Source organism: Salmo salar, chromosome 10 (genome assembly GCF_965601325.2).
Source record: "Salmo salar chromosome 10, fSalSal1, whole genome shotgun sequence".
Classification (NCBI taxonomy): Eukaryota; Metazoa; Chordata; class Actinopteri; order Salmoniformes; family Salmonidae; genus Salmo; species Salmo salar.
Window position 1 is genome coordinate 123,534,922 of NC_138300.1, and position 26,272 is coordinate 123,561,193.

General features: G+C 43.1%; 1 protein-coding gene across 2 annotated transcripts in view; it reads right to left on the reverse strand.

The window, feature by feature from the left end:
• Nucleotides 1-26,272, reverse strand: part of LOC106561808 (anoctamin-5) — a 77,155-nt gene that overhangs the window by 22,929 nt on the left and 27,954 nt on the right. Inside the window, exons 1-11 of one of the 2 annotated variants that reach the window (XM_045688653.2) lie at nucleotides 25,707-26,088; nucleotides 14,408-14,515; nucleotides 11,063-11,131; nucleotides 9,997-10,119; nucleotides 9,434-9,595; nucleotides 9,075-9,188; nucleotides 6,787-6,902; nucleotides 3,919-4,053; nucleotides 3,486-3,591; nucleotides 3,283-3,343; nucleotides 938-1,089 (exon numbers count right to left, since the gene is read on the reverse strand). In XM_045688653.2, the coding sequence (XP_045544609.1) occupies nucleotides 938-1,089; nucleotides 3,283-3,343; nucleotides 3,486-3,591; nucleotides 3,919-4,053; nucleotides 6,787-6,902; nucleotides 9,075-9,188; nucleotides 9,434-9,595; nucleotides 9,997-10,119; nucleotides 11,063-11,131; nucleotides 14,408-14,515; nucleotides 25,707-25,718 (1,158 nt within the window). In that variant the 5' untranslated portion in view covers nucleotides 25,719-26,088. Of the gene's footprint in view, nucleotides 1-937; nucleotides 1,090-3,282; nucleotides 3,344-3,485; nucleotides 3,592-3,918; nucleotides 4,054-6,786; nucleotides 6,903-9,074; nucleotides 9,189-9,433; nucleotides 9,596-9,996; nucleotides 10,120-11,062; nucleotides 11,132-14,407; nucleotides 14,516-25,706; nucleotides 26,089-26,272 lie in introns of those variants that run through there. The other variant, XM_045688652.2, reaches the window with a different exon arrangement.

A 26,272-nucleotide genomic window follows, 5' to 3' on the forward strand; every position in this document is an offset into this window, starting at 1 on the left:
GAGGGTCAGGGCCCAGTAACAGACCCCTCTCATTAGGAGGTGGAGGGTCAGGGCCCAGTAACAGGTTACTAGATCCAGATGTAAAGGATCAGCTGTGGAAATACTTCAAATACAGGCTGGGCACCGGTAGGTGGATGATCAATATCATACAGTACGACACGATGGCACATTAACGTTTTTAAACTATGTAAACTGGGCTACAATTTACTATGAAAATGTATAACTGAACATTATTATTATGGAACATCATGTTGCTGGCCACAACCTCGCAAAAGAAATCTACAAAGACACTGTTTCATTTTCTAAGCAGTGTTATGTATATATAAACCTAGAAGGTAACACAAGCACATATGTGATGCGGCTGAGTCGTTGACTGGTACACTTCTACTCCTAACCCCTAACCCTAACCACTAACCCCTAACCACTAACCCCTAACCCCAACCCCTAACCCTAACCCCTAACCCTAACCCCTAACCCTAACCCCTAACCCCAACCCCTAACCACTAACCCCTAACCCTAACCCCTAACCCCAACCCCTAACCCTAACCCTAACCCTAACCCCTAACCCTAACCCCTAACCCTAACCCCTAACCCTAACCCTAACCCTAACCCCTAACCCTAACCACTAACCCTAACCCCTAACCCCTAACCCTAACCCTAACCCCTAACCCTAACCCCTAACCCTAACCCTAACCACTAAACCCTAACCCTAACCCCTAACTCTAACCCCTAACCCTAACCACTAAACCCTAACCCCTAACCCTAACCACTAAACCCTAACCCTAACCCCTAACTCTAACCCCTAACCCTAACCACTAAACCCTAACCACTAAACCCTAACCCTAACCCCTAACCCTAACCACTAAACCCTAAACCCTAACCCTAACCCCTAACCCCTAACCCAGTGTTATAATGCAGGTAAGAGACGGAAACACACCTGTGTGACGCGGTTAAGTCTGCGGGAGGTACACTTGGTCTCGTACTCTGGTCGCAGCTGAAGCTGTTGCTGCTCTTCCTCAAAGTCCACCAGGTCCCACTCGTACTCCAGACGGGCCTGCCGACGCTTCCAGAACTCCAGGAACAGAGTTACTATAGGAGGACAATGGAGAGTTAGGGAGATAACATAATAAAAAGGTCCATGGCATGATATACTGTAAGTGCAGACAGTAAGAACAGAGTTAAGGAGTAAAGGAAGGAAGGAACAGAGTTAATATGTAAAGGAAGGAAGGAACAGAGTTAATATGTAAAGGAAGGAAGGAACAGAGTTAATATGTAAAGGAAGGAAGGAACAGAGTTAAGATATAAAGGAAGGAAGGAACAGAGTTAAGATGTAAAGGAAGGAAGGAACAGAGTTAAGATGTAAAGGAAGGAAGGAACAGAGTTAAGATGTAAGGGAAGGAAGGAACAGAGTTAAGATGTAAAGGAACAGAGTTAAGATGTAAGGGAACAGAGTTAAGGAGTAAAGGAAGGCAGGAACAGAGTTAAGATGTAAAGGAAGGCAGGGACAGAGTTAAGGAGTAAAGGAAGGAAGGAACAGCGTTAAGGAGTAAAGGAAGGAAGGAAGGAAGGAACAGAGTTAAGGAGTAAGGGAAGGAAGGAACAGAGTTAAGGAGTAAAGGAAGGAAGGAAGGAAGGAACAGAGTTAAGATGTAAAGGAAGGCAGGGACAGAGTTAAGGAGTAAAGGAAGGAAGGAACAGAGTTAAGGAGTAAAGGAAGGAAGGAAGGAAGGAACAGAGTTAAGATGTAAAGGAACAGAGTTAAGATGTAAGGGAACAGAGTTAAGGAGTAAAGGAAGGCAGGAACAGAGTTAAGATGTAAAGGAAGGCAGGGACAGAGTTAAGGAGTAAAGGAAGGAAGGAACAGCGTTAAGGAGTAAAGGAAGGAAGGAAGGAAGGAACAGAGTTAAGATGTAAAGGAAGGAAGGAACAGAGTTAAGGAGTAAAGGAAGGAAGGAACAGAGTTAAGGAGTAAGGGAAGGAAGGAAGGAAGGAACAGAGTTAAGATGTAAAGGAACAGAGTTAAGATGTAAGGGAACAGAGTTAAGGAGTAAAGGAAGGAAGGAAGGAAGGAACAGAGTTAAGGAGTAAAGGAAGGCAGGGACAGAGTTAAGGAGTATTGTAAATTCCGGACTATAAGCCAAAACTTTTTTCCAAGCTATGAACCTCGCGGCTTAAACAATGAGGCGACTAATATGTGGATTTTTCCCGCTTTCAATTTTTTTTCTCCAAAAAAACACATTCTGTGAGGTGCTCAGTTTTTTGGCGGCATGAAGCTTTCATTAGACCAATGAAATTGCTGAACGGGTTAAGGTCAAACAACTTTTTGGTTTACTGTTTAGATTAAATCTAGCCCTCTCAAACTTCCCATCATTCTGATTACGGTAGTCATTTTGTCACCCTCATCATGGCAAAGACATGTAGAAATGCATATGATGCAGCTTTCAAGTTGAAGGCGATTGATCTGGCTGTTGGAAAAGGAAATAGAGCTGCTGTACGGGAGCTTGGTCTTAATGAGTCGATGATAAGACGTTGGAAACAGCAGCGTGAGGAATTGACTCAGTGCAAAAAGACAACTAAAGCTTACTGCTAATTATTTAATTTTTTGTTACAAGCTGTGTTCCGTTAAAGCCTATTTATTTTTGTTACAAGCTGTGTTTCGTTAAAACCTATTTATTTTTGTTACAAGCCATATTTCGTTAAAGCCTGTGTAAAGTTCATTTGTTTCAATGTACCGGTAGGCACCTGCGGCTTATAGACATGTGCGGCTTATTTATGTTCAAAATAAAGTTATACCACAACAATACTTGAAGGTAACGCCTGTTTTCCAGTTGTATAGAGACTGGCAGCTTTCTTTAGGACTAAGCCTGCACTTTTTTACACCTAATATTCACTGAGACTGTCACTTAATATTCACTGAGACTGTCACTTAATATTCACTGAGACTGTCACTTAATATTCACTAAGACTGTCACTTAATATTCACTAAGACTTGTCACTTAATATTCACTGAGACTGTCACTTAATATTCACTGAGACTGTCACTTAATATTCACTAAGACTGTCACTTAATATTCACTAAGACTTGTCACTTAATATTCACTGAGACTGTCACTTAATATTCACTGAGACTGTCACTTAATATTCACTAAGACTTGTCACTTAATATTCACTGAGACTGTCACTTAATATTCACTAAGACTTGTCACTTAATATTCACTAAGACTTGTCACTTAATATTCACTAAGACTTGTCACTTAATATTCACTAAGACTTGTCACTTACCCCAAATCCCCATGAATATGGCAAAGAACACCGTCCCCACGTTGTCAAACATATGAGATTGCTGATAGAAGAAAAGAAATAAGAGCACGTTCATTGACTTGGACCTGAAGTTCTGGTCACAAAATGATCATATCATTGACAGTGTCTTGTCTGTACACTATAACAATCTTCACGGTGCAATTTATAAAGCCTGGACTTCATACCCAGGAAGAGTTACACGTTGAGTTGAGTTTCCAGTAGCCACATTTCTTATCACACAGCGGACACATGATGATGTTGCCTCCAATCTCCTCACTACAGATTTCTTTACTGAAACAAGATTTTATTTTTATTGAAAAAAACATGATATTCTCATAACATACTGTAAAAAAAAAAAATCCAGGAAACATATATTGAGGTTCCTGGATTCCTGAACACGGAATCCCAGACATACAGTAGATTCTCCATTCAGTATGCCTTTCATTCCAGCCAAAGTCTTAACTGTGTTTGGGAAACCGGGCCTTTCAGTCCAGCCAAAATCTTAATTAACCTGCCATTTTTAGGCTGGGGGGGGGGTACGGGATAGTGCCTAAGATTTTTAGGCTGTGGGGTAGGGGATAGTGCCTAGGGGTTGAATTGAGATTCAGGGGTCCTCACCTCCAGACGTTGTCATCGAAGGTGAACAATCCATAGAGAAAACAGATCAGGCCTACTACCGCAGCGAAGAACAGCATCTCAGTGTAGAAACCCAGCCAGGCAAAGTAGATCCCAATCTTCTCCCCGTAATACTTCCTGTTGTGGGAAATACAACACAACCAATCAAACATCTTCTCCCCGTAATACTTCCTGTTATGGGAAATACAACACAACCAATCAAACATCTTCTCCCCGTAATACTTCCTGTTGTGGGAAATACAACACAACCAATCAAACATCTTCTCCCCGTAATACTTCCTGTTATGGGAAATACAACACAACCAATCAAACATCTTCTCCCCGTAATACTTCCTGTTATGAGAAATACAACACAACCAATCAAACATCTTCTCCCCGTAATACTTCCTGTTGTGGGAAATACAACACAACCAATCAAACATCTTCTCCCCGTAATACTTCCTGTTGTGGGAAATACAACACAACCAATCAAACATCTTCTCCCCGTAATACTTCCTGTTATGGGAAATACAACACAACCAATCAAACATCTTCTCCCCGTAATACTTCCTGTTGTGGGAAATACAACACAACCAATCAAACATCTTCTCCCCGTAATACTTCCTGTTGTGGGAAATACAACACAACCAATCAAACATCTTCTCCCCGTAATACTTCCTGTTGTGGGAAATACAACACAACCAATCAAACATCTTCTCCCCGTAATACTTCCTGTTGTGGGAAATACAACACAACCAATCAAACATCTTCTCCCCGTAATACTTCCTGTTATGGGAAATACAACACAACCAATCAAACATCTTCTCCCCGTAATACTTCCTGTTGTGGGAAATACAACACAACCAATCAAACATCTTCTCCCCTTAATACTTCCTGTTATGGGAAATACAACACAACCAATCAAACATCTTCTCCCCGTAATACTTCCTGTTATGGGAAATACAACACAACCAATCAAACATCTTCTCCCCGTAATACTTCCTGTTGTGGGAAATACAACACAACCAATCAAACATCTTCTCCCCGTAATACTTCCTGTTGTGGGAAATACAACACAACCAATCAAACATCTTCTCCCCGTAATACTTCCTGTTGTGGGAAATACAACACAACCAATCAAACATCTTCTCCCCGTAATACTTCCTGTTATGGGAAATACAACACAACCAATCAAACATCTTCTCCCCGTAATACTTCCTGTTGTGGGAAATACAACACAACCAATCAAACATCTTCTCCCCGTAATACTTCCTGTTGTGGGAAATACAACACAACCAATCAAACATCTTCTCCCCGTAATACTTCCTGTTGTGGGAAATACAACACAACCAATCAAACATCTTCTCCCCGTAATACTTCCTGTTATGGGAAATACAACACAACCAATCAAACATCTTCTCCCCGTAATACTTCCTGTTGTGGGAAATACAACACAACCAATCAAACATCTTCTCCCCGTAATACTTCCTGTTGTGGGAAATACAACACAACCAATCAAACATCTTCTCCCCGTAATACTTCCTGTTGTGGGAAATACAACACAACCAATCAAACATCTTCTCCCCGTAATACTTCCTGTTGTGGGAAATACAACACAACCAATCAAACATCTTCTCCCCGTAATACTTCCTGTTGTGGGAAATACAACACAACCAATCAAACATCTTCTCCCCGTAATACTTCCTGTTGTGGGAAATACAACACAACCAATCAAACATCTTCTCCCCGTAATACTTCCTGTTATGGGAAATACAACACAACCAATCAAACATCTTCTCCCCGTAATACTTCCTGTTGTGGGAAATACAACACAACCAATCAAACATCTTCTCCCCGTAATACTTCCTGTTGTGGGAAATACAACACAACCAATCAAACATCTTCTCCCCGTAATACTTCCTGTTGTGGGAAATACAACACAACCAATCAAACATCTTCTCCCCGTAATACTTCCTGTTGTGGGAAATACAACACAACCAATCAAACATCTTCTCCCCGTAATACTTCCTGTTGTGGGAAATACAACACAACCAATCAAACATCTTCTCCCGTAATACTTCCTGTTGTGGGAAATACAACACAACCAATCAAACATCTTCTCCCCGTAATACTTCCTGTTATGGGAAATACAACACAACCAATCAAACATCTTCTTCCCGTAATACTTCCTGTTATGGGAAATACAACACAACCAATCAAACATCTTCTCCCCGTAATACTTCCTGTTGTGGGAAATACAACACAACCAATCAAACATCTTCTCCCCGTAATACTTCCTGTTGTGGGAAATACAACACAACCAATCAAACATCTTCTCCCCGTAATACTTCCTGTTGTGGGAAATACAACACAACCAATCAAACATCTTCTCCCCGTAATACTTCCTGTTATGGGAAATACAACACAACCAATCAAACATCTTCTTCCCGTAATACTTCCTGTTATGGGAAATACAACACAACCAATCAAACATCTTCTCCCCGTAATACTTCCTGTTGTGGGAAATACAACACAACCAATCAAACATCTTCTCCCCGTAATACTTCCTGTTATGGGAAATACAACACAACCAATCAAACAACAACAAGTCTGTTTAGTGTCTAAAAAAATAAATAAAAGAGAACAACGTGGAGACTTGATTCAAACAAAACGCAGATAAATGACCTGTGTTCTGCGGGTTCACTTTTAAAGAGGATTTCTGCTTTAGCTCGAAATCCGTGAAGTTAACAGGGAAATGTGAGATCCACAAAACATTAGGGACATTGCCTTAAAAGTACAGTATATCAACGTTTCACAGGTTGTTAATCTGAGTTGGATGGAAAACCCCCTGGATTGGTGTTGTATGCTCACCGTATCAAGTTGAGGGGCTGCTCTTTGAAGAAACTGAAGAACTGGGCCCAGTGTGTATAGAGGTTGAATCTCTCACTCTCACTGTTGGAATCTCTGGATGGCTTCCAGTATCGAGACTTTATACATACAGAGGGAAACAGGCCATTTATCATGTCATGGTCCCTACTGTTCATCCTTATCCATAACATGCCTGTCTATGATTGCAAAATTTAGATAACTCCCCCCCCCCCCCCCCCCCCAAAAAAAAAAATCCTAGTTTTTTTTCTCCAGAAAATCCCAGTTGGAAGATTCCCAGAATCGGGATGTAAATAAGCAGGGAATCTGGAATCCTCTTGTCAGGATTTCTGTAAAACCTGGTAATTTAGGGAAAACTGTAACCTTATGCCAGTTTTTTATTTTAACCTTTATTTAACTAGGCAAATCAGTTAAAGAACACATTCTTATTTACAATGACGGCCTACCGGGGAACAGTGGGTTAACTGCCTTGTTCAGGGGGCAGAACAACAGATTTTTACCTTGTCAGCTCGAAGATTTGATCTTGCAATCTTTTGGTTACAAGTCCAACACTCTAACCACTAGCCTCACTGCCGCCTCTACATTCTAACCACTAGGCTACCTGCCGCCTCTACATTCTAACCACTAGGCTACCTGCCGCCTCTACATTCTAACCACTAGGCTACCTGCCGCCTCTACGCTCTAACCACTAGGCTACGCTGCCACCTCTACGCTCTAACCACTAGGCTACGCTGCCACCTCTACGCTCTAACCGCTAGGCTACGCTGCCACCTCCGCGCTGTAACCGCTAGGCTACGCTGCCACCTCTACACTCTAACCGCTAGGCTACGCTGCCATCTCTACACTCTAACCACTAGGATACGCTGCCACCTCTACGCTCTAACCACTAGGCTACGCTGCCACCTCTACACTCTAACCGCTAGGCTACGCTGCCACCTCTACGCTCTAACCACTAGGCTACACTGCCACCTCTACACTCTAACCACTAGGCTACGCGGCCACCTCCACACTCTAACCACTAGGCTACGCTGCCACCTCTACGCTCTAACCGCTAGGCTACGCTGCCACCTCTACGCTCTAACCACTAGGCTACGCTGCCACCTCTACGCTCTAACCACTAGGCTACCTGCCGCCTCTACATTCTAACCACTAGGCTACCTGCCACCTCTACACTCTAACCACCTCTACGCTCTAACCGCTAGGCTACGCTGCCACCTCTACACTCTAACCGCTAGGCTACGCTGCCACCTCTACACTCTATCCGCTAGGCTACGCTGCCACCTCTACGCTCTAGCCGCTAGGCTACGCTGCCACCTCTACGCTCTAACCGCTAGGCTACGCTGCCACCTATACACTCTAACCGCTAGGCTACGCTGCCACCTCTACGCTCTAACCGCTAGGCTACGCTGCCACCTCTACGCTCTAACCACTAGGCTACGCTGCCACCTCTACATTCTAACCACTAGGCTACGCTGCCACCTCTACGCTCTAACCACTAGGCTACGCTGCCACCTCTACACTCTAACCACTAGGCTACGCTTCCCCCCCCTACGCTCTAACCACTAGGCTACGCTACCACCTCTACACTCTAACCACTAGGCTACGCTGCCACCTCTACGCTCTAACCACTAGGCTACGCTGCCACCTCTACGCTCTAACCACTAGGCTACGCTGCCACCTCCACGCTCTAACCGCTAGGCTACGCTGCCACCTCCACGCTCTAACCGCTAGGCTACGCTGCCACCTCTACGCTCTAACCGCTAGGCTACGCTGCCACCTCTACGCTCTAACCACTAGGCTACGCTGCCAACTCTACGCTCTAACCGCTAGTGGAATGTCTCATTCAAGAGGGGACGATAATAGGATCCATTTTGATAAAGATACCTTTTTTGGGGGGAATTACTATATGAATGACACATTGTGCACATAAAACAATTCCTTCCCCATTTCCACCACTAGATGAATGACTTCACGGGTACTCAATGGCTGTACGTGCATATGAAACAGCCTCACAAGGGGCAAAGCTGGTTAAAATGATATAACAACCAGTTATCCCTACTAGGAGTGAAGGTCACTTTCAGAGTTTTTGGGGGTCAATTCCATTTCAAATCCAGTCATTTCAGAAAGGAAACCAAAATTCCAATTCCACATTTTTGTCATTGAAAAAGCATAGAATAAAATTGTAATTGTAATTTCAGTGTACGTCCTAAATTGACTGGAATTTAAACGGAATTGACCCCAACCCTGGTCACTGTTGGACAGTAGCTTCTTACATCATGTAGTGGGAAGGCAGACCCGTACGTCCCATTGTTGAGCAGGCGCTTGATGCCTTTCTTGTCCTCTCTGTCCGTCTTGTGGTAGGGACAACGTGCTAGGATGTAGTACACCTGGGGGGAGCAGAGAGAGAGCATTATATACATAGAGATTCCCCAATTCTACAAATAGAGGACTGTCTATTGTACAAGTCACGATACTGCCATGACTACATTCCAAATTAATTTATAAAGCCATTTTTACATCAACAGTTGTCACAAAGTGCTTTACATCCAGGAAGAAACCCTGAGAGGAACGAAGCCAATTCTTCTACTTTGATTCTCTTATACAAAAAGCCCTTTTATGTTGGCCTACTTACTATCCTGTTGCGGACGGAAGGAGGGAAGAATGTCTCCTTGTCATCGATGAGGAAGAAGTCAATCTTTCCCTTGTTGAATGGTGAGGTGAAATAGTCAGGTTCAGGATTCATAATGTGGTCCGGTAGACGGAAAGGAGTGAACAGCCAGTCCATGGGAATGTCCTGGATGATGAACATATTAAGAAAAATAATTCTTTACTTTACTTCCCACAAACATGTTTCGTCCCGTGTGGCTCAGTTGGTAGAGCATGGTGTTTGCAACGCCAGGGTTGTGGGTTCGATTCCCACGGGGGACCAGTACGGGGAAAAAAATGTATGAAATGTATGCATTCACTACTGTAAGTTGCTCTGGATAAGAGCGTCTGCTAAATGACTAAAATGGATGACAATGACAACAATGTAGTTGGCATGAACACAAACAGATCTGGGAACAGCCTACCGTTTCTCTTACAGTCCAAAGACTGACCAGATATTTTCTTTCAGTTCTGGTATTGGAACCGGAAAACAATCAGTTTACTTGGCCCGCCTCGCTAACCGCTAGGCTACCTGGCTGCCTACTGTACCTGGTGAACGGGGATGTCGTTTTCCTTGAAGGGAACCTTGATCTTGAGGACATCGGCGTAGGTGGCCAGAACCTCCCATGGAGCGTGGATCTTCACAAAGTATGTCTTCCTGTCATCTGACTCCTGATTGGAGGAGAGAGATGGAGAGATGGAGATAGGAAGAGATAGATAGATGTGGAGATGGATGGACAGACGGACAGACAGAAAGGCAGACGGACAGACAAACAGACAAAGCTTGTCAATTATTTAACCAATAGCCAAGTTTAGCTACTTAAGTTCGCCTCCACCACCACAAAACAAACCATTTTCCTGTACTGTGGTGTAAAGTTAATAAATCTGAGTATTTCTATTGATCTATCTCTCCCTCCCCTTTCTCCCCTTTACAAAAACACTGCCAGGACAGTCTGTCCTTGTATACGAAATATATCTCCCCAGTGGTGAGAAAGAGTAATGGCATTCCCTGTACAAAAACACTGCCAAGACAGTCTGTCCCTGTATACTAAATATCTCTTGTTTCAGACCTTTATTCATTCACTAGCCTGGTCCCAGATCTGTTTATGCTGTGTTGCTAACTCCTCTGGTCCGATGGTGTTATTCACTAGCCTGATCCCAGATCTGTTTATGCTGTGTTGCTAACTCCTCTGGTCCGATGGTGTTATTCACTAGCCTGATCCCAGATCTGTTTATGCTGTGTTGCTAACTCCTCTGGTCCGATGGTGTTATTCACTAGCCTGGTCCCAGATCTGTTTATGCTGTGATGCTAACTCCTCTGGTCCGATGGTGTTATTCACTAGCCTGATCCCAGATCTGTTTATGCTGTGTTGCTAACTTCTCTGGTCCGATGGTGTTATTCACTAGCCTGGTCCCAGATCTGTTTATGCTGTGATGCTAACTCCTCTGGTCCGATGGTGTTATTCACTAGCCTGATCCCAGATCTGTTTATGCTGTGTCGCTAACTCCTCAGGTCCATTGGTGTTAGCAACACAGACATATCTGGGACCAGGCTATTTATTCACCAGAACTTGGTTAGATGTAATCAGATAAACCTTCAGGGCAGGAATCTTACCGATTTATCCTCTGTCTCCAGCTCCAGCCCTGCTTTCTGTAGGTTAGCCTCATATTCCCTCCGCCTCTCCTGTTGACGCAAAATAGAAGGAAGAAAAGAAAAGAGGAGAGAAGAGAGAGGAGCATAGAGGAGAGGAGAGGAGAGGAGAGAGGAGCGAGAAGAAAGAGGAGAGGAGAGAGGTGCGAGAAGAAAGAGGAGAGAGGAGCGAGAAGAAAGAGGAGAGGAGAGAGGAGCGAGAAGTAAGAGGAGAGGAGAGGAGCGGAGAGGAGCGGAGAGTTCTGTCTTGACTTTGGAGAGAGTAGTCGCTACCTGGTCTGAAATAGGTAAAGCACCCATTGGTTGCCCCCCTCCCAGAAGACCCACCCATTGGTTGCCCTCCTCCCAGAAGACCCACCCATTGGTTGCCCTCCTGCCAGAAGACCCACCCATTGGCTGCTCTCTATAAACCGTCTGATCACCATGTTTACTAGTGCCAGCTACACGTTATAGAAATATTTGCAAATGTATTAAAAATAAAAAAACAAATACATTATATACATCATTATTCAGACCCTTCGCTATGAGACTCGAAATTTAGCTCAGGTGCATCCTGTTTCCATTGATCAACGTTGAGATGTTTCCACAACTTGATTGGAGTCCACCTGTGGTAAATTCAATTGATTGGACATGATTTGGAAAGGCACACACCTGTCTATATAAAGGTCACACAGTTGACAGTGCATGTCAGAGCAAAAACCAAGCCATCAGGTCCACGGAATTGTCCGTAGAGTTCCGAGACAGGATTATGTCGAGGCACAGATTTGGGGAAGGGTACCAAAATATTTCTGCAGCATTGAAGGTCCTCAAGAACACAGTGGCCTCCATAATTATTAAATGGAAGAAGTTTGGAAACCACCAAGACTCTTCCTAGAGCTGGCCGCCCGGCCAAACTGAGCAATCAGAGGAGAAGGGCCTTGGTCAGGGAGGTGACCAAGAACCCGATGGTCACTCTGACAGAGCTCTTTGCAGCACTCCACCAATTAGGCCTTTATGGTAGAGTGGCCAGACAGTAGCCCCTCCTCAGTAAAAGGCACATGACAGCCTGCTTTATTTGCTAAAAAGGCACCCAAAGGACTCTCACACCATGAGAAACAATATTGAACCCTTTGGCCTGAATGCCAAGCATCACGTCTGGAGGAATCCTGGCAGCATCCCTACGGTGAAGCATGGTGGTGGCAGCATCATGCTCTGGGGATGTTTTTCAGTGGCAGGGACTGGGAGACTAGTCAGGATCGAGGGAAAGATGAACAAAGCAAAGTACAGAGAGGTCCTTGATGAAAACCTGCTCCAGAGTGCTCAGGATCTCAGACTGGGGCGAAGGTTCACCTTCCAACAGGACAACGAACCTGAGTACACAGCCAAGACAACGCAGGAGTGGCTTCGGGACAAGTCTCTGAATGTCCTTGAGTGGCTCAGCCAGAGCCCGGACTTGAACACGATCAAACATCTCTGGAGAGACCTGAAAATAGCTTTGCAGCGATGCTCCCCATCCAACCTGCAGAAAATAATGGGAGAAACTCCCCAAATACAGGTGTGCCAAGCTTGTAGCGTTATACCCAAGAAGAATCGAGGCTGTAATCACTACCAAAGGTGCTTCAACAAAGTACTGAGTAAAGTGTCTGAATACTTATGTAAATGTGATATTTCTGCTGTTGTTTTTTTATACATTTGCTAAAATTTCAAAAAAACATTTTTGCTTTTTCATTATGGGGCATTGTGTGTAGATTGATGAGGGAAAAAAATCAAATTTAATCAATTTTAGAATAAGGCTGTAATATAACAAAATGTGGAAAAAGTCAAGAGGTCTGATTACTTTCTGAATGCGCTGTATATCACTATACATCACTTTATCATATGAACTTTGTGTACAGGAAGCTTCACCTCAAAAAATGGCTACTTCTCCCACACAGCATGCAAACAGTACTCAAATATACTTAAATAACAAAGTTACCAAGGAAACTAAGGGTCAATTCAAGGCTAACTCAAAGCAGGATGCAGATGATAATGACATTCCATTCCGTGGGCCTCAGTCACTGGCTAGGAATGAGGAATTATAGGTACTGTAGCTTAGCTTAGCTTAAATGTTTCGTCTTGTTTCAAGGTATTTGTGTCATGTAGCTTATTTCTGAAATATGAACACGATCAACAGTCAACGCTTGCTATTATGAACAGCTTGGCAAGAGACGTACCTAGCTGGTACTGACAAGTGAGGTGAGTCAAGTCAAGTGAAGTGAAGTGAAGTGAGTCAAGTGAAGTGAGTCAATTAAAGTGTGTCAATTAAAGTGAAGTGAAGTGAGTCAAGTAAAGTGTGTCAAGTGAAGTGAGTCAAGTGAAGTGAGTCAAGTAAAGTGTGTCAATTAAAGTGAAGTGAGTCAAGTAAAGTGTGTCAAGTGAAGTGAGTCAAGTGAAGTGAGTCAATTAAAGTGTGTCAATTAAAGTGAAGTGAAGTGAGTCAAGTAAAGTGTGTCAAGTGAAGTGAGTCAAGTGAAGTGAGTCAATTAAAGTGTGTCAATTAAAGTGAAGTGAGTCAAGTAAAGTGTGTCAAGTGAAGTGAGTCAAGTGAAGTGAGTCAAGTAAAGTGTGTCAATTAAAGTGAAGTGAGTCAAGTAAAGTGTGTCAAGTGAAGTGAGTCAAGTGAAGTGAGTCAAGTAAAGTGTGTCAATTAAAGTGAAGTGAGTCAAGTAAAGTGTGTCAAGTGAAGTGAGTCAAGTGAAGTGAGTCAAGTAAAGTGTGTCAATTAAAGTGAAGTGAGTCAAGTAAAGTGTGTCAAGTGAAGTGAGTCAAGTGAAGTGAGTCAAGTAAAGTGTGTCAATTAAAGTGAAGTGAGTCAAGTGAGTCAAGTAAAGTGTGCCAAGTGAAGTGAGTCAAGTGAGTCAAGTAAAGCGTGTCAAGTGAAGTGAGTCAAGTAAAGTGAGTCAATTAAAGCGTGTCAAGTATAGCGTGTCAAGTGAGTCAAGTAAAGCATGTCAAGTGAAGTGAGTCAAGTAAAGTGAGTCAAGTAAAGTGAGTCAAGTGAAGGGAGAGTGCTATGTATTACAGCATCCTGAATTGTTTTCATACATCTTATTTACCCTGTATTATTGTAGTATTACCAACTACAGAGTCACGTAGCCGGATTAAACCAGAACGAACTCTGAACTACCTCACAAAGGAGTGGAGCATTCAGTCAGGTTTACCCAGGCTGTGTCCTGTGCTCAGAAACCAGTATTAAGTATCACTGAGAACAACAATGAAACCCCTGTGATAACGAGGCACTAGAGGAATAGTAGTTTATAGCCCAGGTGTGTTTCTGCAGGTGAATCTCACCTGTTTCCTCTCTCCGTCTCGGTCATCCACATAGGACAGGACGAAGTCAATCCTCTTCTTTCCATCCCGGAAGAACACAGAGTCCTTACTCTGTTGATGCTTGTCCACCTGGGAGGAGACAGACAACACACACACACCGTCAACACACCGCCAACACACCGTCAACACACCGTCAACACACCGTCAACACACAAACACAGTCAGCTGACATTCCCAGATATAGGGCCCGTTTCCCAGACATAGATTACGCCTCTAGACCTGGAATAAAAAGCTATTTCAATGAATACTCTTGTCTGTGAAAATGGTCCATGAAGTACACCACCACACAGGACACACAGCCTTGGATGCCTTGAAATGAAAACAGCCTTCAGTTCACTCCCAACTTCAAGATTTGAGTAATCTACACGGGCGATTCAAGGTAGAACCGTAGATGAACACATTAGTGAAAAAAGCCAGACCTCTGAACTGAGCTATCCACAGCACACTGAAAATCAATCTATATACTGTCACTGTAACAAGATACATCGAACCAAGACGAAGAATCACTCACAGCATCACAGTATTACTTCCCCTGCAGAGCCAGATGAGGAGGACATGCGAGGAGCAGGAGAAACGCAATTCAACCACGGCTGAAATGTTCTATGTTCCATTAAGCATAGTTACATTGAAGCTTATCAGGAGGTCTGAATCTTGTTTTATCTACATTAGAACTGACCATTGGTCTGGTCATTATCTTAATACACTGAGTCATGGCCTGGTCATTATCTTAATACACTGAGTCATGGTCTGGTCATTATCTTAATAGACTGAGTCATGGTCTGGTCATTATCTTAATACACTGAGTCATGGTCTGGTCATTATCTTAATAGACTGAGTCATGGTCTGGTCATTGTCTTAATACACATGGTCTGGTCATTATCTTAATACACCGAGTCATGGTCTGGTCATTGTCTTAATACACTGAGTCATGGTTTGGTCATTATCTTAATACAGTGAGTCATGGTCTGGTCATTATCTTAATACACTGAGTCATGGTCTGGTCATTATCTTAATACACTGAGTCATGGCCTGGTCATTATCTTAATAGACTGAGTCATGGCCTGGTCATTATCTTAATACACTGAGTCATGGTCTGGTCATTATCGTAATACACTGAGTCATGGCCTGGGTCTTCAGTAATCTCGGTTAACCCAGAAATAAAATGTTACAGAATTTGTTTACGTAGTATGTCCACGAGAGGTTAGGTCTTGAAAAGTTGGGTCTTAGTCTGGCTCTCAAAGACTTCTGTCTTGATTATAGGTTGGGTCTGAGTCTCAAGGACTTCGGTCTTGACTCTATCTCTGGTTACTTAGCAGACTACAGTTGCCTCTGTCCAAGACGGCACACAGAGCATTCCCACTGGGCACACCATGTCATTTCAACGTGGATAATATTTGGTTGAGATTACAAACTCTATGCAAAAAGTTAGTTGAATTTCCAATGTTTTATCACTATGCTTTCAACCATCTTAAAAACAACAAAATTACAATGGAAAAAAATAACATCTGATTGTTGGTTTAGTTCACCCAAATGTCTATCACTGCTCGGGGTGTGCCGAGTAGTCGGACAAAATGAGTATTGCAACGGATATGGGCTATTTTCTGGATACGCTTAAGATCCGAGTATATTTTCTAATTATCTGTGATCGTAAAAATAAAAAATAAAAAATATATATATTTTCGGGTGCCAGCAAGCATCTTTCTCATGTCAGTCAGTCCCAGAGTTTCTAAAGCATACTGTACAGTCCCAGAGTGTCTAAAGCATACTGTACTGTCCCAGAGTTTCTAAAGCATACTGTACAGTCCCAGAGTGTCTAAAGCATACTGTACAGTCCCAGAGTGTCTAAAGCATACTGTACAGTCCCAGAGTTTCTAAAGCATACTGTACAGTCCCAGAGTTTCTAAAGCATACTGTACAGTCCCAGAGTTTCAAAAGCATACTGTACAGTCCCAGAGTTTCTAAAGCATACTGTACTGTCCCAGAGTTTCTAAAGCATACTGTACTGTCCCAGAGTTTCTAAAGCATACTGTACAGTCCCAGAGTTTCTAAAGCATACTGTACAGTCCCAGAGTTTCTAAAGCATACTGTACTGTCCCAGAGTTTCTAAAGCATACTGTACTGTCCCAGAGTTTCTAAAGCATACTGTACAGTCCCAGAGTTTCTAAAGCATACTGTACAGTCCCAGAGTTTCTAAAGCATACTGTACAGTCCCAGAGTTTCTAAAGCATACTGTACAGTCCCAGAGTTTATAAAGCATACTGTACAGTCCCAGAGTTTCAAAAGCATACTGTACAGTCCCAGAGTTTCTAAAGCATACTGTACTGTCCCAGAGTTTCTAAAGCATACTGTACTGTCCCAGAGTTTCTAAAGCATACTGTACAGTCCCAGAGTGTCTAAAGCATACTGTACAGTCCCAGAGTTTCTAAAGCATACTGTACTGTCCCAGAGTTTCTAAAGCATACTGTACTGTCCCAGAGTTTCTAAAGCATACTGTACAGTCCCAGAGTTTCTAAAGCATACTGTACAGTCCCAGAGTTTCTAATGCATACTGTACTGTCCCAGAGTTTCTAAAGCATACTGTACTGTCCCAGAGTTTATAAAGCATACTGTACAGTCCCAGAGTTTCTAAAGCATACTGTACAGTCCCAGAGTTTCTAAAGCATACTGTACAGTCCCAGAGTTTCTAAAGCATACTGTACTGTCCCAGAGTTTCTAAAGCATACTGTACAGTCCCAGAGTTTCTAAAGCATACTGTACTGTCCCAGAGTTTCTAAAGCATACTGTACAGTCCCAGAGTTTCTAAAGCATACTGTACAGTCCCAGAGTTTCTAAAGCATACTGTACAGTCCCAGAGTTTCTAAAGCATACTGTACAGTCCCAGAGTTTCTAAAGCATACTGTACTGTCTTTGAGTTAGACATGCGCTCGGTCCTACGTGCTCCAGATAACTCAACTGGCTAGTTTGCCTGTCTGTAAAGAGATGGGCGGGCTTTACGTTGATCCTGCCGCTCTGATTGGATAGAGTGAAGCTGTATTTTCTCTGTCCACTCGCTTCATAATTTCAACCGATCACTTTTCCTCGTATGTTTTCAGTCTGATCATTTAGATTGCTGCTGCCTGCTAGTATGATAAATCACAAGGTGAGGATGTTTGTTATCAAGCGATCAATGTGCATAATATCTAACAAGTGGGGTCAAGGTTAGGGGGGAAAAAAATATGAAACCTATGGGCATTCTGACTGAGTGACAGCAAACTTCGCTGCCCGCTGCAAATTGAGGACACACAGACACAACACTCCGCGCACTGCTCCTAATCTGCAGTATTTTTTTGTTGTTGCAGTGAGAACGTGCAACTGTCCATTTCTGGATACAATTATAAATATGAGTATGGCCATGTTGGCACACCCCCTAATCATTGTGCTTTCAACCATTTAAAAGCACAGCAAAGTTCGGGAATACAATGGAAAAAAAATCGTGTTTATTTATACAAAAAACATTGCCCACTGGGCACACACTGGTTGAAGGCATTTATAGTTACAGTAACCTCAAAATGTCGCCATGGACGTTACTCATTACATAGTTCCCAAGCTCTCGTTATGTGTTGATCTGGGTCTCAAGGACTTCTGTCTCGATTAGAGGCCATGGGAAACTGGAGAGAGATCTCAATGAAATGTCAACAAAGACAAGACTGACTGTTGTAACAGTAAAAGAAAACAACATCAAAAGAGAAGTTCCATGACTGGCTGGCTTTGCTACTGACTGATTGTTTTCTGTTTCAATATCAACAGTCTAGCTAGCATATCACTCAGAACGAAGCAAGGTACTAGGAATGGTAGGCCAATATCAACAGTCTAGCTAGCATATCACTCAGAACGAAGCAAGGTACTAGGAATGGTAGGCCAATATCAACAGTCTAGCTAGCATATCACTCAGAACGAAGCAAGGTACTAGGAATGGTAGGCCAATATCAACAGTCTAGCTAGCATATCACTCAGAACGAAGCAAGGTACTGGGAATGGTAGGCCAATATCAACAGTCCAGCTAGCATATCACTCAAAACGATGCAAGGTACTAGGAATGGTAGGCCAATATCAACAGTCCAGCTAGCATATCACTCAGAACGATGCAAGGTACTAGGAATGGTAGGCCAATATCAACAGTCTAGCTAGCATATCACTCAGAACGATGCAAGGTACTAGGAATGGTAGGCCAATATCAACAGTCTAGCTAGCATATCACTCAGAACGATGCAAGGTACTAGGAATGGTAGGCCAATATCAACAGTCTAGCTAGCATATCACTCAGAACGAAGCAAGGTACTAGGAATGGTAGGCCAATATCAACAGTCTAGCTAGCATATCACTCAGAACGAAGCAAGGTACTAGGAATGGTAGGCCAATATCAACAGTCTAGCTAGCATATCACTCAGAACGAAGCAAGGTACTAGGAATGGTAGGCCAATATCAACAGTCTAGCTAGCATATCACTCAGAACGAAGCAAGGTACTAGGAATGGTAGGCCAATATCAACAGTCTAGCTAGCATATCACTCAGAACGAAGCAAGGTACTAGGAATGGTAGGCCAATATCAACAGTCTAGCTAGCATATCACTCAGAATGAAGCAAGGTACTAGGAATGGTAGGCCAATATCAACAGTCTAGCTAGCATATCACTCAGAACGAAGCAAGGTACTGGGAATGGTAGGCCAATATCAACAGTCCAGCTAGCATATCACTCAGAACGAAGCAAGGTACTAGGAATGGTAGACCAATATCAACAGTCTAGCTAGCATATCACTCAGAATGAAGCAAGGTACTAGGAATGGTAGGCCAATATCAACAGTCCAGCTAGCATATCACTCAGAACGAAGCAAGGTACTAGGAATGGTAGACCAATATCAACAGTCCAGCTAGCATATCACTCAGAACGAAGCAAGGTACTGGGAATGGTAGGCCAATATCAACAGTCTAGCTAGCATATCACTCAGAACGATGCAAGGTACTAGGAATGGTAGGCCAATATCAACAGTCTAGCTAGCATATCACTCAGAACGAAGCAAGGTACTAGGAATGGTAGGCCAATATCAACAGTCTAGCTAGCATATCACTCAGAATTAAGCAAGGTACTGGGAATGGTAGGCCAATATCAACAGTCTAGCTAGCATATCACTCAGAACGAAGCAAGGTACTGGGAATGGTAGGCCAATATCAACAGTCCAGCTAGCATATCACTCAGAACGAAGCAAGGTACTAGGAATGGTAGGCCAATATCAACAGTCTAGCTAGCATATCACTCAGAACGAAGCAAGGTACTGGGAATGGTAGGCCAATATCAACAGTCCAGCTAGCATATCACTCAGAACGAAGCAAGGTACTGGGAATGGTAGGCCAATATCAACAGTCTAGCTAGCATATCACTCAGAACGAAGCAAGGTACTGGGAATGGTAGGCCAATATCAACAGTCTAGCTAGCATATCACTCAGAACGAAGCAAGGTACTGGGAATGGTAGGCCAATATCAACAGTCTAGCTAGCATATCACTCAGAACGAAGCAAGGAACTAGGAATGGTAGACCAATGCTAATGTTTATATTGGAACATACAGTACATTTTTGTAAATCTAGCCTTGTCCCAGAACTGTTTATGTGCTGTCTTGCCAGATAGACAGCACAAATAGTTCACAGATCAGGCTGGCCTTGTCAAGCAGACCACCATAGTCCCTGTGCCCAAGAACATCAAGGTAACCTAAATGACTATCACCCAGTAGCACTCGCATCTGTAGCCATGAAGTGCTTTGAAAGGCTGGTTATGGCTCACATCAACACCATCATCCCAGACACCCTGGACCCACTTGTCACGTCCTGACAATAGAAAGCTTTTATTTTCTATGGTAGAGTAGGTCAAGGCGTGACTGGGGGGGGGTTAGTCTAGTTTATTATTTCTATGTGGGGTTCTAGGTTTGTTTTTCTATGTTGGTGATTGTGTATGATTCCCAATTAGAGGCAGCTGGTAATCGTTGTCTCTAATTGGGGATCATACTTAAGTAGCATGTTTTCCACCTGGGGGTTATGGGATATTGTGTTTATGTGTAGTTTCATTGTCGTCACGTTTCGTTTATTGTTTTTGTATGTTGCTTAGTATCAATTTATATTAAAAATCTGGAACGCTACTCACGCTGCGCCTTGGTCCGATTATTCTAACGAACGTGACACCACTCCAATTCGCATACCGCCCCAAACAGATCCACAGATGATCCAATTTCCATTGCACTCCACTCTACTCTTTCCCACTTGGACAAAAGGAACACATAAGTGAGAATGTTGTTCATTGACTACAGCTCAGACTTCAACACCAAAGTTTCCTCCAAGCTCATCTCTAAGCTAAGGACCCTGGGACTGAACAACTCCTTCTGCAACTTGATCCTGGACTTCCTGACAGGACGCCCCAGGTGGTGAGGGTAGGCAACAACACATCCGCCGTGCTGACCCTCAACACGGGTGCCCCCTCAAGGGTGCATGCTCAGTCCCCTCCTGTACTCTCTGTTCGCTCATGATTCCAACACCCTCTTAAGTTTGCCAACAACACGACGGTGGTAGGCCTGATCACCGACGACGATGAGACAGCCTATAGGGAGAAGGTCAGAGACCTGGCAGTGCTGTGCCAGGACAACAACCTTTCCCTCACCGTCAGCAAGACAAAGGAGCTGATCGTGGACTACAGGAAACAGAGCACGCCCCCATTCACATTTGACGGGGCTGTAGTGGAGCGGGTTGAGAGCTTCAAGTTCCTCGGTGTCCACATCACTAAGGACCTATCATGGTCCACATACACCAACACAGTCGTGAAGGGGGCACGACAAAGCCTTTTCCCCCTCAGGAGGTTGAAAAGATTTGACATGTGTCCTCAGATCTTCCTTAAAGTCCTTCAGCTGCACCATTGAGAACATCTTGACCGGCTGCATCACCGGCTTGGTATGGAAACTGCTCGGCATCCAACCACAAGGCACTACAGAGGGTAGTGCTTACCGCCCAGTACATCACTGGGGCCGAGTTCCCTGCCACCCAGGACCTCTATACCAGGCGGTGTCAGAGGAAGGCCCTAAAAATTGTCAGACATTAGCCACCTTAGTCGTAGACTGTTCTCTCTGCTACCGCACGGCAAGCGGTACCAATGTACCAAGTCTGGAATCAACAGGATCCTGAACAGCTTCTACCCCCAAGCCATAAGACTGCTAAATAGTTAACCAATATCTCTCCGGATTATCTACATTGACCCTTTTTGCACTAACTATTGTTTATTGTCTGTCTTGTTGCCTAGTTACTACTAGTGAGCTCCAAAAGTATTGGGAAGTTGACACGTTGTTGTTTTGGGTCTGTAATCCAGCACTTTGGACTTGAAATGATACATTCACTATGAGGTTAAAGTGCAGACTGTCAGCTTTAATTTGAGGGTATACCAAATAGTTAAACGGACTATCTGCATTCACCCTTTTTGCACAACTTCTCATTTACAACCCCGTGACCTGGCCAAGATAAAGCAAAGCAGTGCGACAAAAACAACACAGAGTTACACATAAACAAACGTACAGTTAGTAACACAAAAGAAAAGAAAATTAGATCTATGTACAGTGTGTGCAAATGTAGAAGAGTAGGGAGGTAAGGCACTAAATAGGCCCTAGAGACGAAATAATTACAATTTAGCGTTAATACTGGAGTGGTAGATGTGCAGATGATGATGATGTGCAAGTAGAGATACTGGGGTGCAAATGAGCAAGAGGATAAGTATTAATATGGGAATGAGGTAGTCGGGTGTGCTATTTACAGATGGGCTGTGTACAGGTACAGTGATCGGTAAGCTGCTCTGATTCATCACATACGCTGCTGCTACTGTTAAACCATCTGTCACTTTATTCCTAGTTATATGTACATCTCTACCTCCATGACCTCTGAACCCTGCCTATCCCCCCCCCCTTATTATTTCTCTATGTTCTCTCTCTCTCTCTCTCTCTGCATTGTTGGGAAGGACCCGTGACTCAGCATTTCACTGTTAGTCCACACCCTTACCAAGCATGTCGATGAATAACATTTGATTTAATCTCTACTGATGCATTTTCTTATTTAGAAACCGGAGCAGTTTTTTTTGGAACACTGTCATGGGGCAACTGAACCACCGTAATGGCCGGCCAGTAAAGCCTGCAGCTCTTCCAATTCATTTTATATGCATGATTGTAATTCTTTACTTTGGGTACCCTCCCGCCACCACCATATCCCAGCTATGTTTACCATTTACCAAATACTGCAGCCCCTTGTAGCGCACCAAGGACTACGTACTTTCCCCTGTCTGAGAGACACACACACACACACACACACACACACACACACACACACACACACACACACACACACACACACACACACACACACACACACACACACACACACACACACACACACACAGGAAGCCATGTTGAGAAAGAGACCTGTTCCCTTTCATTGCAGCTACAGCTGTTCATATACCTATAAATAACCAATCTGCACCCCGCACATTCTAGAACCGGCCTTCCTGACATTGCTACAGTAGCTGTCTGGACCATAGCTGCTCTTAGAATTAACACAACATAAAACACTGGGTGAAGTAGTCCCCCCAACACACTAGGTCCAGTCCCACTCTCTGTACCCTCTACCCCTAAAAAAAAAACTAGACAGGACTCTAACTGCAGTAGAATGATTACAACATAAAAACTAGACAGGATTCACTGCAGTAGAATGATTACAACATAAAAACTAGACAGGACTCTAGCTGCAGTAGAATGATTACAACATAAAAACTAGACAGGATTCACTGCAGTAGAATGATTACAACATAAAAACTAGACAGGACTCTAGCTGCAGTAGAATGATCACAACATTTACAACAGAAAAACTAGACAGGACTCTAGCTGCAGTAGAATGATCACAACATAAAAACTAGACAGGACTCTAGCTGCAGTAGAATGATCACAACATAAAAACTAGACAGGACTCTAGCTGCAGTAGAATTAGCACATCATAAAAACTAGACAGGACTCTAGCTGCAGTAGAATGATTACAACATAAAAACTAGACAGGACTCTAGCTGCAGTAGAACGATCACAACATTTACAACATAACAACTAGACAGGACTCTAGCTGCAGTAACATGATCACAACATAAAAAACTAGACAGGACTCTAGCTGCAGTAGAATGATCACAACATAAAAACTAGACAGGATTAGTTGCAGTAGCATGATCACAACATAAAAACTAGACAGGACTCTAGCTGCAGTAGAATGTTCACAACATAAAAACTAGACAGGACTCTAGCTGCAATAGAATGATTACATAAAAACTAGACAGGATTAGTTGCAGTAGAATGATTACAACATAAAAACTAGACAGGACTCTAGCTGCAGTAGAATGTTCACAACTTAACAAACTAGACAGGATTAGGTGCAGTAGAATGATTAAAACAAAAACTAGACAGGATTCACTGCAGTAGAATGATTACAACATAACAACTAGACAGGACTCTAGTTGCAGTAGAATGTTCACAACATAAAAACTAGACATGATTAGTTGCAGTAGAATGATTACAACATAAAAACTAGACAGGACTCTAGCTGCAGTAGAATGATCACAACATAAAAACTAGACAGGACTCTAGCTGCAGTAGAATGATCATAACATAAAAACTAGACAGGATTAGTTGCAGTAGCATGATCACAACATAAAAACTAGACAGGACTCTAGCTGCAGTAGAATGTTCACAACATAAAAACTAGACAGGACTCTAGCTGCAATAGAATGATTACATAAAAACTAGACAGGATTAGTTGCAGTAGAATGATTACAACATAAAAACTAGACAGGACTCTAGCTGCAGTAGAATGTTCACAACTTAACAAACTAGACAGGATTAGGTGCAGTAGAATGATTAAAACAAAAACTAGACAGGATTCACTGCAGTAGAATGATTACAACATAACAACTAGACAGGACTCTAGTTGCAGTAGAATGTTCACAACATAAAAACTAGACATGATTAGTTGCAGTAGAATGATTACAACATAAAAACTAGACAGGACTCTAGCTGCAGTAGAATGATCACAACATAAAAACTAGACAGGACTCTAGCTGCAGTAGAATGATCATAACATAAAAACTAGACAGGACTACAGCTGCAGTAGAATGATCACAACATAAAAACTAGACAGGATTAGCTGCAGTAGAATGATTACAACATAAAAACTAAACTGGACTCTAGCTACAGTAGAATGATAACATAAAAAACTAGACAGGATTAGCTGCAGTAGAATAATTAAAACAAACTAGACAGGACTCTAGCTGCAGTAGAATGATCACAACATAAAACTAGACAGGATTAGTTGCAGTAGAATGATCACAACAAAAACTAGACAGGACTCTAGCTGCCGTAGAATGATCACAACATAAAACTAGACAGGATTAGCTGCAGTAGAATAATTAAAACAAACTAGACAGGACTCTAGCTGCAGTAGAATGATCACAACATAAAACTAGACAGGATTAGCTGCAGTAGAATAATTAAAACAAACTAGACAGGACTCTAGCTGCAGTAGAATGATTACAACATAAAAACTAGACAGGATTAGCTGCAGTAGAATGATTACAACATAAAAACTAGACAGGACTCTAGCTGCAGTAGAATGATAACAACATAAAAAAATAGACAGGATTAGCTGCAGTAGAATGATTACAACATAAAAACTAGACAGGATTCACTGCAGTAGAATGATTACAACAAAAACTAGACAGGACTCCAGCTGCAGTAAAATTATCATAACATAAAAAACTAGACAGGACTCTAGCTGCAGTAAAATGATCACAACATAAAAAACTAGACAGGACTCTAGCTGCAGTAGAATGATCACATAAAAACTAGACAGGATTAGCTGCAGTAGAATGATTACAACAAAAACTAGACAGGACTCTAGCTGCAGTAGAATGATAACAACATAAAAAACTAGACAGGATTAGCTGCAGTAGAATGATTACAACAAAAACTAGACAGGACTCTAGCTGCAGTAGAATGATTACAACATAAAAACTAGACAGGATTCACTGCAGTAGAATGATTACAACAAGCACTATAGGCATAGCAGTCTCCACACCCTAGACCTCTCACAAACACATTGTTCTGCCTGTCCTGTTTGACCAGTAGCTACGAAGGAGGGGGGGGGGGGCGTGAGAATAGAAGAGCACTTACCTCCTCTTCCATGGCCCTCTCTCCGGATAGTATGTCTGCCAAACATCAGCTGTGACTCCCGCTATGTCTGCAATGAGCTGAAAGGCAGCAGGGCCTTTTACACAGCCAGAGGAGTTGCTTCTTCCCTGGGTGCACGGACGGACGAGCCCCTAACTCACTTATTTCCTCTCTCCTTTACTCCCTCTCTCCTTTACTCCCTCATTCACAGGGGGAGAGGGGCTTCGTCCAGTCCAGTTGCAGCCCAGGACAAGTACACACTCGCTCAGACATCCAGAGGAAAGAGGGAGGAGAGAGAGGAAGGGGAGAGAGAGAGCAGAGGAGAGAGCCAGCGAGAGATGAGAGAGAGAGAGCAGAGCAGAGGAGGGAGAGAGAGCAGAGGAGAGAGAGAGAGCAGAGGAGAGAAAGAGAGCCAGCGAGAGGAGAGAGAGAGAGAGCAGAGGAGGGAGAGAGAGAGAGAGAGAGAGAGAAAGAAAGAGGAGAGATAGAGACAGAGAGAGCAGAGCAGAGGAGGGAGAGGGAGGGAGGGGGAGAGCGAGAGAGAGAGAGAGAGGGGGGAGAGCGAGAGA